Source organism: Lethenteron reissneri, chromosome 30 (genome assembly GCF_015708825.2).
Source record: "Lethenteron reissneri isolate LAM-NWPU_2019-01 chromosome 30, ASM1570882v1, whole genome shotgun sequence".
NCBI classification, from domain to species: domain Eukaryota; kingdom Metazoa; phylum Chordata; class Hyperoartia; order Petromyzontiformes; family Petromyzontidae; genus Lethenteron; species Lethenteron reissneri.
In genome coordinates, this window is record NC_083808.1 from 5,862,502 (window position 1) to 5,876,247 (window position 13,746).

A 13,746-nucleotide genomic window follows, 5' to 3' on the forward strand; every position below is an offset into this window, starting at 1 on the left:
TGACCAGCCCACACTGGACATCTATGGGGGGAAAGAGCTTCATAGCTCTTCGTATTCCTTCTGCAGTCTAAATAAAGATTCTCATTCTGATCATCTCCCCAATTCTAAAGCAGCGCGTTCATAATCACATATCCGTCAACTCCTTATCAGTGCCCTACCTTTTTGCAGACCAATTCAGACCTTATCGGTCACCCCGTACCCTTATGAATCTCAACGTTCATCTTACAAAGTCCGATTACAAGGGAGACACACAAACAAATAGACACTCACCACTAGTACACTCACCACGAGTACTCACTAGTACACTGACCACTCCATACTTGTCAACCCCTTATCAGTGCCCCACCTTATTGCAGACCAATTTAGACTTTGTTGGCCACCCTGTACCCTTATAAGTCTCAACGTTCATCCCACAAACTCCCATCACAAGGGAGAAACACCAACACATGGGTTTTTTTGCCCGTATTGAAACGGCTGTGCGCCGTGTGGACATGAAAACTAAAAAAAAACTCAAATTCCCTGTTGCAAGAAGACGGAGTAGACCGTATGGGTTGACAGCTATGGAATCATATCACCGGATTCAAACGCTCATAAAAGCAAGCGAGCACGCTTTTGTGTTTTTTTTGTCTTCAGGTGTCCCCATCTTATAATCCGGACAATACAGGAAGATCAAGGAGTAATTCGTATTTTGATTTAAAGCTTTCGCGACTGCAGGGATTCATATTCTTGGTTCTTTCGGTAAAGTCACATAGAAGGGAAATAAAAATAATATATATATTTGTAAATACATATATTTAAAAATCTATATATTTGTATTATTTTGTAAAAATATTTAACAAAATATATAAAAATAGATATATAAAAAATATATAAAAATATATATAGTTGTATTCTTTTGTAAAAATATATAAAATATATATATTAAAAAATATATATTTGCTATTTTATTATTTCCCTTCTACGTGACTTTACCGAAAGAACCAAGAATATTAAGTAATTAACAAGCATAGCAATCGGGCTTGTCAAGCCAGAGGGTTTCCCCTTCAGATCTGGAGGAAAACCCTCCGAGCTGGCAAGGCGCACGCGCGCTCCGGTGTGTTTGCGGAAGCGCGGTGCCGCGTCAGCAACGCGCCCCGTCAGCTCCGGCCGCCTCTCCGCACCTCCACTCCCTCCTCAGAGGGGAAAAAAACGAAACCAAACCCCGAGCCGCACTCCGCCGTGCTCTCATGACACCGCGTGTCCGCGTCCAGCGGCCCCAAGCCGCCAGGGACCGCGTTTTTTAGCGGCCCGATCGAGGCCTAGCCGCGCTGGGAAAGCCTACGGGCTTGCCTCTACGGCCTGCGGCAAAAGACGCGAGGGACCACCCCGCACCCTCCTCCTCCCGTCGGTCGCCCGCCTCTTCCGCGGGGCCTTTAACTCGACCGGGTTCGCCTTGGACTTTGCTCGCGGCTGCTGCTCGAGCGGCTTCGGCAGCGAGGATGGCGACCACGTCTCCAGAAGCCGTCAAGAAATTGATCGAGCACATGCAGAGCGATTTGCGGGCGCTGTCCATGGACTGCAAGAAGAAATACCCCCCCGTGAAAGAGGTAAGGTTGGGGGGGGGGTGGGTGGCGATGGGTTGCGGAGGGCCTTCATCCAGCAGTGGATTGACCATGACTGATGATGAGGATGGTTGTGGAGGCCATGTGCGGTGTTGACGTCTGTACAACAGGTACAGCCCCGTATTTGTCAACCCACACTGATGGATGAGTGACACCCGGCGTCGTGCGTGTCCAGGGTTTGTCTTCCCATGCGGTACTTTATATCTCGCATGTCATTGCGCGTTGGAGCACACTATCGATCAACAATTGATGTTGCTGTACTGCCCTTCGCTGACAACATAGCCCAGCAATAGCATACAGCAGCTGTTTGGCCAGTTTATATGTACAGTATAAGGAGCCGTGTTGCTTGGCACATGCGAGGAAACTGGAGTACCCGGCAAAAAAAGTAAAACGCATTCCGTATAAGATCCGCACGAATGAGTTCACGAACTCTCTTGTTGCCATGTCCTGGCCGCCTCGCAGCCACGAAGTGGCTTTGGGAGTTTTACAAAACCTCAAATGTCTCCTCCGGTTATTGACTTTCGCAGCCGCTGTTGTATTAATGTAACGTGTTGTGGTCAGTTGAATCTTCAAGTTGTTTTTCAAGATGGTACTGGTGTGATACATCAGTTTGTTTTCGTGAGCGTTATTCTTCTTGAGTGGATATCGGAGAAAGTGCGTAAGAGCAGAATGCTCAAATGTCCGCACAGACGAACTTGACGTCCTGCAGTGCCGCCGTGTGTGCTCCCCACCTCGCAGCCCCAACGTGTTTGAGATCTTTACATTCAACAAAATTCATCTTCATGATTCACCAACCTTTGCCTCCAAAACCCTGGCTTGGCAGGCGTGCACCACCACGCCCATAATATTTTAGGTCGTAATATTAATTTGTGTGTTAAGTCCTTGTGCTCATGTTCTTGCTCAATACTTAACTCTAATACACACACGGGCCACCCTTCTCCCCGTCGTATACCTTGATCAGCATCCTTTCTGCACGAAACTCCCTGCTTTCTCAATTCACTATCTCCATACCCATCATCACATTGTTCTTTTTCCAGTGCCGATTAGGCCCTCCCTGTCCTGTGCATCATTTTGAGATTTTCTGCCATTTATAGTCGCCTTATGAAATGACATTTAATGCTTTTAAAAATATTTTCTGTTGTCATTCCATTAAGGCGCATTGAATCGACTGTTGAAAATATATGTTGATTAATTTGTACATCTCACGTCATGCATTTTGACGCGATAGTTTACACACCTGGACAACAGCACTTGACTGCCGTTTAGCTCTTTAATTTTAAAGTGGGCTTGGGCAGGACACGTCGGGATGGTGGCCGATGGTCGAGACGGAGGCGCATGCAATGGGGAGGGAACATGCTCAAGAGGAAGTCCACGGCACAGTAGGAGCTGTTGAATCCAATAATTTGCAGGAGATAGATGTATTGTTGCATCATATGGGACTCTTGAGTTATGACAGCGGCCTAATGAGACCACCGAGTAGTGAATAGATCATGGCTGACAATGGATTGTCTTGAATGACCATGATAGTGTACAATTCAAGCATTGACTTAGAGCTGTCAACTTTTAAAAGGGGGACACCCCCTTTAAACGTTTTATGCTTGCAAAAAAAGTATAATTACAATGGAGTGGCACCTTGTTGAGTAAGGTACGTGAGAAAATAATTGAATAAAAAGAATGCACCAGAGAAGACAGCTTAACATGTCCACCAAGGACAGCCATTCACCGATATAATGTTATTGACATTGGAGAGAAGTGAGCACGTGGACTGCACGTTGGTTTCAATAAGAGAGAGGCTGTTTTCTTTGGTCTACATATGAGTAGACCCAGTGTTTTAAGTATGTTTACCAGAAATACTGACCAACTATACATAAAAAAAGTATAAATAAAAGCTGCCTGCTGCCTTTGTGCACTTCTAGTGCTGATACGAAATTTAATTTGTGTAACTTTGTATTTGGTACTGCTGTTGTGTACTTGGATAGTGACTGGCAACATGATTGAGATAAATACCTATTGGAACAGCATGTACATGAAAACATTTTGACTGATAAGTTAGTTTGTTCTCATTCATACAGTACCGAACATGGACATTTAATGTCTTGTTGGAGAGAAGGCTTCGGTGAAAGTATTTAATGTTGTGGCAGTTATGGGATTACATAATGTACACGTTGTTTTGTGACTTGTAGTGCAGTAAAACATTTACGCAAATAAACATTGAGTTTAGCATCACTTTGAGTAATATTTGTGGTTTAATACATAATTAAATAGACAAAAGTGCATTTTTGATACTTAGTGGATATTGTTACAACTCATTGGCCTGCTTAGTATCCAAATGTTATTTTATTGTTTCTAAAGATGTAGTTAAACATATTTAATGTGGGATAAGCTCTGCTTGGTTTTCATGCGAATAAGGCATTAGATGTCTGCTTCCCTTACATTGGTAAAAGTATCTGTTATAAAGAGGCAACCACAGTTCACCTGTTGCTCATCCATCAAGCTTTAAAACATGAGTAAGCAAGAGAAGAGACATGTATCGTGAGGATAGACCCCAGGCTAATGTTTTGGCAACGCCGAGACCAAGGGGACTTGATCACTTTACACTAACGATGCCTTTGTTGCTGTGCCTGTCCGAGCTTATTTATACGTTACGTTGAATTGTGTTGCCACTACCAGCTTTAAGCTTGTTGAGAGGAGTACTCGACCTCGTATGAAACATGTACATATTATGCAGAGGGCACTTATGTTAATGGTTTTAGTAATATACCCACTTACCTGTTTTTTTAAAATGTTAACGCTCATTTTATTTTGGAAACGTAGTGAATGTGTTGCGATTTTAATTAAGTATACATCTTTAAAACTCGTGTTTTCAGATTACATACCGAGTAGGAGGGATATTAAGCATTAAGTTTTGATATTTCAGGGGTGTGGCTGAATTTTATTTTCTATTTGTGTCTAAACATTTAGGCATAAATAGAACGTGTGTGCTCTTGGAGTAAATGGAGAACATGTTTGCTATTTTAGAAAATAGTTATGCAAGCTGGTGCAAATGGCATGCTGACTTTGAAAACCATGGAAACCTTTGGTATGGTGTTCATGTTCACAAATGTCCCCATCTAGTGAATTGCATGGGGTTTAGATGGCCTCACATATTCAATGTTTATAAATGGAATCATTTTACACGACGGTATGCACCCTTTTGTATGCCTTTTGTATGTACTGTAGTTACATTTATATTTGCCAACACATGAGATCTTCGACAAAAAAAGACTAAAGATACAAAAAGTAACTTTCATAAGTCACACAATACATCATCTATTGAACACTGGACTCCACATGTTAATTTGTATCTTTAACATACAAGCTTAATAAATGATAGTGGGAAAAGCCTTAAACTTGCAGTGATAACACAATCATTATTACACTTTAGGTCTTCATTGCCATAGCTTCCTGTTAAGTATTCCTATTGGTAGCATGTTAGAATGTCCACGCTAACACGTGTGCTTCCCATGTTAAGTGTTGCATATTAATCCAAAGGTATTCAGCAAAGGTGAATCAAATACGATGATGTCTTTGATAGACTTCTTAGAGTTGGGTTAGCTCATTGTTTTATGTAAGAGTGGGCAAGCCATCTAGCTGAGTGTTCCTAGTATTACTGTCAATGTTCGAATTCATGTGTGCGGAGCAAGATCCGTGTGTTTTTATTCAAAGTCTAATGCTGGAAACGCCCTTTCCAGACCCAGCCAACATCCATACACGATTGGGTTATGTTTGTATGTTGTCTCAACAAAGTGTTGGCAAGATAGCCCAGCTTGGCTGTTAACAGGTCTGATGTACACATCGGTTATTGGTTTTGACAGTCCAGAAAACACAGATGTGGACAGTAATGTGTGGAAATGTAAACAAATTGTTGAATACCGTGGGTCGGTCAATTTGAACGACTGTAGTAGGAACGGCAGTCCAGCTCAATAAATTGGCAAGCATACAAACCACACAGTATGTATTTGTCAATAATAATTTCTAGAATGTTGTAATACTTATTACTTTGGAGTAGATCAAATCCAAGTGCATAGATGCCACTTTGAGTCTTGAGCTTCTTATATTCACCAATTCATGACATTTACTCACTCCCTGTCTCCTGACAAAGCAGCAGGCGAGTGCCACTTAATGGTAAACCAGCGCCAGGCTGATCACATGCTTTCAAGCTGCTTGGGGTGTACAACAAATGCACTGAGTGATTGGCACTGGACAAGTACACACTCCCAGACATATCTATGAGGACTGCAGAATAAGGACCCCCCCTGCGTGTTAGTCTGTCTAAAAAAAAACGCCACCTTACGTAATATTACCATTGTTGTGTCTTGTTGCCTCGGTGCATTGCTGCTTACTCTACGATTTAAGTGGCAGCACCGAATTATGCAAGAAATGTAACATTCAGATGTATAATAATCAGAGGGGGAGAACTGATGTTTGCAGCCTGTGAAGCATGAACATAATTTTCTAAGCTTTGCGCATTTTGTTCTGTAATTGGTTGTTTGCTGTTAGGGAGTTGAGTGCAATAATTTTTGTTGACATTCGCTCTAATTGGCCTTGGTTAAAATTGATAGCCTGGTTGCTGATTGTATTAGATGTTTAGTTGTAAAAATGCTGCGAGCTGCAATACTCCCAAAGATATACCTTCTGTCTTGCTGTTGGGAAGTGGAATTGATGCCTCTGCATAGCCCATACACATGTTTATGCTGAACTCAGTAGTCTGATTTAAAATTTTCAAAGGCCAGCCAACTACAATGGGCTTGGCTGGCATGTTTAGTAACTGTTTACAAATGGATTCTTGGAATATAATAGGAAGGAAAGTTGCAGGGAAGGCTGTGGTAGAGTCGTAAGATTTCTTGTTTTGTTCTATGTTTTTTGGATTTCATTTCTTATCCCAACTCGGAAAATAAGTACACTTTTGATTGAATAAGTATTGTAAAGTTTAATGTCTGATTTAATCATTCATGTTGTTTTCACTTTCCTTTTATGTTGCAAATAATGTTAGAGCAATATTATTTACCACTTTATTGAGGTTGTTGAACTAATAACTTTTGACTTGGCTCCTCAAATAAATTAGGTGTAAGGATATAAATATTACTCTTTCAGTGTATCAGTAGTTTCTAGATACAGTAATGACTTTATACCGGAGAGCATATGAAATTTCGTTTTTGCTGTTTACAAATTAGCCAAGCCTTGGCGTGCATGTTTAGTAACTATTTACAAATGGAGTCTGAAGACGATTGCTTGTGTTGCGATCGAAGCGTCGTGATTTTTTTTTCTATATACGTGACTTTAGCGAAAGACCCAAAGAGTATGAATTCCTGCAGTCACGAAAGCTTTAAGTCATCATGTGTTATCGTCATTTCATAATTGGCCATTTGATCAACACCCATTTGCTAGGCTACTCTTGTCTGTTGAGGTCTCCGTGCAATATATATATACATCCACATTGTAATTGTATTTTAATAAGTAACACCCATGCATCGTCAGATGTTTTAAAGTGATTGTTTAAATTAGATTTTGCATGTCGATTCTGGAACCATGTTAAACAAAAACTAAGACGTCCTGCCAAATGGGTTTCCTTGAAAGTGCTGTTGGTTCACGGTATGTAAGTCAATCAGTCTGAAAACCTTAATTGCAATTTTCACGGTGATAAAGGTCATTTTGCAGGTTCGGAACTTAAATTGTGTTGCTGAGTAATTATGTTTGAAATAAAGGAAAGTAATGGAGGCTGGGAAAACACCATCCCATTATTGATTTGGAAAGCAAGCCCTTGGGTAAATTTTCTGCTAACGTTTGTAATCAACCTTTACCAGAGTTATAGAGTGCATTCGATGTCCTCATTTTTGCCTTTAATTGTGTTCACTGTCACTTTTGTTGAAGTGAAAATCAGCCGTTTACATTATTTATTGCTTAGCAAGACCTATTTGCAATTGAAATCAGCCTGACTGCGTCATTGTATTTTGAAGCAAGCCTCCTACATGAATAAATAAGTTTGGTCACATTAGCCATTGTACGCTTAGGTTAACAAGGTCAGAGGACACACATGGGTCCTGACTAAATGGTAGAACCCACTGACAATGCTGTTTGTCATAAAGCCCAAAATACAATATGATATCTAGCGGTCCTTGTGAAATTAACGTCTATGAATGACCGGTAATTTTGGTTGCTTTATAGAACGTTTATAATGACTTTTTAAAAATGTAAATAATTTTAGGTTTGACATATTTTAGTGAAAATGTTTGTTATTGAAACGTATTTGTGTGAATAATAACATTTAATTTTCTTTAGGCTGCAGAATCTGGGATTGTGAAAATTAAAACCATTGCTGGAAAGAATAAAGACATCCTTAAAGGTAAAGTATTTTTAAAATATGAATTTTAGTGTAGAATTTTTCAAGGTTTGGTTTACAATAAAGTAATTGTACACTGCACTCCTGACGAATTGGTTCGGTTTTTATTCGAATTTTATTTTAAAAATCAAGATTAATCATGTTTGTTTAATGTTTTATCTTCGTATTTTAGTTTCATAATTTGAATCACAAATGGGGAATTAGACCATTTTGTTATCCTATAAATCTGAGTTTTAATGAGGTTATAATGATGGTAATGATATTTCTGCTCTTGACTAAATGACTGTAATTGCCATCTAATCTAAAGTAAATGTTACTTGTCAATTTGATTACTTCATTACAATTTCATTCGATCAGTCTTGGCATTTTAAACAATTCGGAAAATTGACATCTTAATATTGCTTTTTTATGAACATAAATTTACTGTTATTCTCAGTAGCTGTTTTGTGTCCATAATTGTGATACAGATATTCTACTTAGCAAATATTTGTTGTGCTACATTTAGCACTTTGAACAGTTATTGGTGCAAATAAAAAAAACACGCTATGTAACTATTGAGCATTCTGTTGTGCAGGCTACCAGACATACCTGTTTTAAACGTTTTAATGCACAATTCATTAACTGTATTGTGCATTTATCTCAGTGATAGCATGGTTTTGTCAGCATTATCCTAATTGCAGTGGGAGATATCTCGTTAGACATGCCAACCCTGTGGTACCAGGCTCAAATTTTTATGGCTGGGGAGACGTCCGTCATTAAATGAGTGTTTATAATAGATACCCGATTAGTGCATTTCCTGTGCTGGAGAAAAATGCGTGGATTCCCCCCACTTCTTAAGACCTATCTGGCTGGCTCACAGAAGTGCGGTGAATGCCTTTTGAAAAATGCAAGTCCTCCACCTGCAGTGGTTTTGCGCACTGCACTATGAACTTGGCGACACTGAGTTTCTTTTATTTACAATCGTGGGTTGACATCAGAGGCAAGTGATAACTGAATTGGTTCAGTCCCTAACTCTCTCCCATTTTTACCAAACAGTTGTACCTGGTGCAGTGTCGTTGTCCTTCCCCCCGCACCTCTGATTAGCACGTTTGGCTACGTACGGTGAAAAAGAAGTTCAACGTACAAATAACCCCGATGACCAACATGGTGCAGGCCATCATCCAGTAGTGGATTGGAAAATGGTTATAATTATATTGATCATTATACCAGCTGTGCTGCATTCAGATTTTGGTTTACTATTTTAGTAATTTACTTGTTCATTAGCATTCACAGTGTTGCAGTCGGATTAAAGCTTTGTTTCTTTACACTGCAACAACAACAACCGCCATTCGCCACTAAGTGGCGGTGACATCACCACGACGCTTGTGCCAGGCCAAGTGCACCTTGAGGCCACGTGAAGTGTCGAACGCCCGCTGGCAGGAGGTCACGGGGCAGACCCAGGTGCCACGGGTCGACTGACTGAGATGACCGAGATGACATCCGTGTGTACATTATTGCCCTTGGTTTGTGAATGCAGTTCTTAAAGAGAACAGTGCGGAAGTGGTGCAGCCGCTTCTCATGGGCTGTGGCACCAAGGAGCCCAAGATCGCACTGCTCTGCCTGACCTCGATCCAGAGACTCCTCTCACATGATGTCGTGTCTGAGGTAGGAGGTCCCATACACTGGTAGGAACCTCCTGGTTACACCAGCCCACAGGAGATTATTGTGTCCGTCCGTCGTGCAGGGAGGGGCTGGGTGGGGAGGGAGGGGCTGGGTGGGGAGGGTGGGGCTGGGTGGGGGGTGGGAGAAGAGGGGCTGGGTGGGGAGGGGCTGGTCACCCCGTGGTGCCCTTATAAAACTCAACGTTTAACCTACTCACGCCGGCTTGTGCCCGCCCTCACAGTCGGGCATATTTGCGGAATACACCACGCCGCCGTTGACCCTGGCCATTGACCGAGCAACCCAACGTTCCTACCAGCTCCCTCCGCAGGAATGTGTTTTCTGCTCCTCAAACGTTATGGGCAGCATAACTAAATCCATTATTGTGATGTATTTCTATGCTCCCATATCTACACCCTGTGCCTTGACCAGCGTGTTGAAATATGGTAAAAAAAACACCCTACAACCTGTCAGGTGTGGGGAGGCGCTCATGGAGCTGCTGATTGACATTTACATGTAGCACACTAGTTGTAATTCATGTATATATTTGCAGGGGATTTATATATCTGAGTAACTTGACTCGCATTTTGCAATTGTCTGACTATATTGTGACATTCCCTGATTTATTAATTTATGTATGTATGTTTGTACACACTCTGATATATAGGTTGAATATGAGTGTGTCTATTTGGTGTATACGTGTTGTGTGTGTGTGTATATTGTGGTGAGCGGCAGTACAGTGGTTCACACACTGCACTATGAACCCTGTGACCTGAGTTTGATTTCTTGCCACAGATAACATCAGTGGCGTGTGATGTATGAACCGGTCCTGTGCCACCACTAGGTCGATTCACTCTTAATTGTGTACCTGGTGCAGTGTATAAACATCAACACTGGGGAGAGATATGTGGCCGAACACCACCCTATCGCGTGCCATGGTAACTTTAATAGGTGTGCACTAACAGCACTTTTCCCAAAAGCCTATGCAGACTATATGGGGGATATTTGTCTTTGTTTTTCAGACATGGCACTGAGATTCATTGTGAACATTCTGCACAAAAGCTGATCTAATTTTGTCACGTAACCTTTTGTGAATTAATTGTATAAAGTGGAATTGCAATTGCTTGTCCACAGCTTTGCTGTTTGTTTTGCGCACTGTTTACAATCTGTGCAGGTGGCAGCTGTGAATCTCATCAACACGCTGTGGCAGCTGATGGAGAATGGGCTCGAAGAGCTCAAACTGCTGCAGACCGTCCTGGTGCTGCTTACGTCCAACACGGTCGTGCATGACGAATCTCTGGCTAAGGTGGGAGATGCCATTCCTAATCAAAGAGATGCCAGTTTATTTACACTGCGCTGTTTATTTGGAAGACAGCATCAACGTACAATTGAAGATGCAACCCTAAAAATCATTTTTTCTTTTATCTTATTGAAACCATACCCAGGCTGTGTATGCCATGCTGCCCGACGCAGGTTTAAACTTTTGTTAAAATCGTATCTGTTTAAAATGGCTTTCTCTCTTTAGTTATTTTCAAACGTCTTTCTCACTTCTTTTTTCCTTGGTTGATGTTTAACTATTTTCGTCTTTCCGTGCATAGTGCTCCGAGAATGATTGTTTAAGGGCGCTTGATGAATTTAAACTATTATTAACTATAAAAAGACTTCAAAGTGCCCTTTAAGCACACACCTTTAATCCGTGGAATGTTGGTGACATCTCTACAGTGTACACCTGCTGTACTTTTCTATTCAACATGCACCTTGAAGTCGCTTGTCATTCACGAAACTTCAAAACTCATGTTGAACAGCCCGGGACAGAGAGATCAGCTTAATTTTAGCTGTTTTGTTTTGGATCTTCGTTTAATAAGTAATTGTATTTTAAAATCCAGACAATAAATCACAATAATTCAATGCTGCACAGAATAATATTGTACATGAAAAATGTATATGGAATGTGTTTGACAAATATCTTTTGTCAGAAAATCAGTCATCCCTGAAGTTTTGTCTTCAGAAGAAACACATTGGTTTCATGGCTTATTGTATCTATATCACAATGCTTTTTGTTATCTGTCTGATTCAGTGGTTTTTGGTTTCCTGTAAACGCCTGCAACTGCGCTTCCTGTGTGCAGGCCATCGTGCTCTGCTTCAGACTGCACTTCACCAAGGACAACATCACCAACAACACAGCTGCTGCTACCGTACGGCAGGTGGTCACGGTGGTCTTCGAGAGAATGGTTGCTGAGGACCAGCTCGGTGCAGGTAGAAAATCGGCGTGCTTCTCGCTTATTTGTGCTCTGCTGTCTCATTTGTACGTACATATGTATGTTGAACTTCTAGACGCAAGTAGCCAATCGTGCTAATTGAAGGTGCGGTTCTTAAAGAGAACAGCGCGGAAGTGGTGCAGCCGTTTTTTATGGGCTGTGGTACTTAGAAGCCTAAGATCGCACTGCTTTTCCTGACTTTGAGCCATTGGCTAAAACATTTCTTGTTGGTACCACTGATGGTGGCACATGCTAATAATGATTGTCTTGAAGAATGTTATCACTAGATCAGAAAATTGTCTGATAGCAAGGTCGCTATGGTAGCTGTTGATTATGAAAATGGCATTAAATGATGTTAACTACCATAAGCATGATTGATAAAAAATATATAGTTTTTATATAAATTAAATGTCCACAGAATATGATGAAACACCCATGGAATATAATTGCATCTACAAAAGAAACAGTATATACGCTTAGCTTTTACTGCCCATGGTGGATACTGCTTAGGATGATTACTGGTCGTATTTGCCACCCCAGGTGGTACTGGACCAACCCCGTTGGATTCATGGGATACCTATTGCAACCCTAATCCCTGTAGTCATATTTGAAATAAATGCCAGTGTTCCATATTAGATTCCAGTTGGATAAATTGGTGAGTGTTTTGTAGTCAGGAATGTTGCATGTATGAGGTAGTGAAGTATATCCAGTCTTGTTTTTTTAATGGATTTTAGGCCAAATGCTTGCTCTCTTGCTATGTATTGTGATTGTTATCATCATTACCGTGTATTATGCCAGCCATTTAACATTTCGTTCGATAGCTAAATTTAAGTTTAGACTTCTATATGCACATACTAGTTGCCATTGTTTTACACACATCTTTTCTGTTTCATAAAAGCCCAGCGTCTGTTACAGTGGGAGGTCACACGGGGGTGGGGAGGGGGTCGGGTATGAGGGGGAGTCAAGAGGAGGGGCCGAGATGTGTGGGTGACAGTTGTGGTGGGATCACTGGCTTTCTCATTTTAACATTTTATCAACTCCTTTTTCAGGTTTGGTGACTATTGATGCATCCAGTCACATTGTTGGAAACAATACGAGAAAACCGCCTACCTCTTTTAAACCATGTGCCAAGGATGCTTACCTGCTGTTCCAGGTACAGAATAATTTGCGCGTGCCTTTGACGTACATTGCGTGACATTCGGGCATAGGGTAAACTCTTATCGCTAAACAAGAACAGTAAGCATTGGTCTGTTTAACACGTAGGCTTTCGCGACCAATGTTATTCATAATCAACGTTTTTGGGTTTAGATCGCGTTATTTATAAATGTGTCGTAACTCTCCACCGCCCGATGATGCTGGATGCAATTACCAGCGAAACGTCGTACTCAAATTGTAAATGTTGTGGTTTCACGCTTCAACACACCGGTGGGCTAAAGCAGTGAACTATTTGTCTTTTGTCAACGTGACACTTTTTTACTGATTGGCCGTGTCGGGTGGTGGAGGGTTACGACACATTTATAAATAACGCGATCTAAACCCAAAAACGTTGATTATGAAAAGCATCAGTCTCTTGGACGGAGTGTAATTTATATTGTTTTATGAAAGGATGCCTCATTTATTTTTCCAGCTAGACTGATTTATCGGCTCATTTTTACATTCAGATATGCTGCCTTCATTATGCATGCAAGATTACTTCCTGGTATATCAGCAGCACTGCTTCATTTCAGTTGACCTTTACGCAAAGAGTCTGAAAACGCCGTTACGTATTTCATGCTGGAGTGAAATAGCACATTGGCAGCAATGTATAACCTAGTAAGATTGTATTGTGACTTGAGTTATTGTTTTCTGTTGTTTGTACGTGCCAGTGGCT

At 41.1% G+C, this 13,746-nt stretch overlaps 1 protein-coding gene across 3 annotated transcripts in view; it reads left to right on the plus strand.

The window, feature by feature from the left end:
- Positions 1-1,096: 1,096 nt before the first annotated feature.
- MON2 (MON2 homolog, regulator of endosome-to-Golgi trafficking) overlaps positions 1,097-13,746 on the plus strand; it is a 49,712-nt gene continuing 37,062 nt past the window's right edge. For all 3 annotated transcript variants that reach the window (XM_061562904.1, XM_061562906.1, XM_061562907.1), the window contains exons 1-6: positions 1,097-1,586; positions 7,920-7,983; positions 9,497-9,624; positions 10,793-10,924; positions 11,745-11,874; positions 12,926-13,029. In XM_061562904.1, the coding sequence (XP_061418888.1) occupies positions 1,479-1,586; positions 7,920-7,983; positions 9,497-9,624; positions 10,793-10,924; positions 11,745-11,874; positions 12,926-13,029 (666 nt within the window). In that variant the 5' untranslated portion in view covers positions 1,097-1,478. The remainder of the gene's footprint in view (positions 1,587-7,919; positions 7,984-9,496; positions 9,625-10,792; positions 10,925-11,744; positions 11,875-12,925; positions 13,030-13,746) is intronic.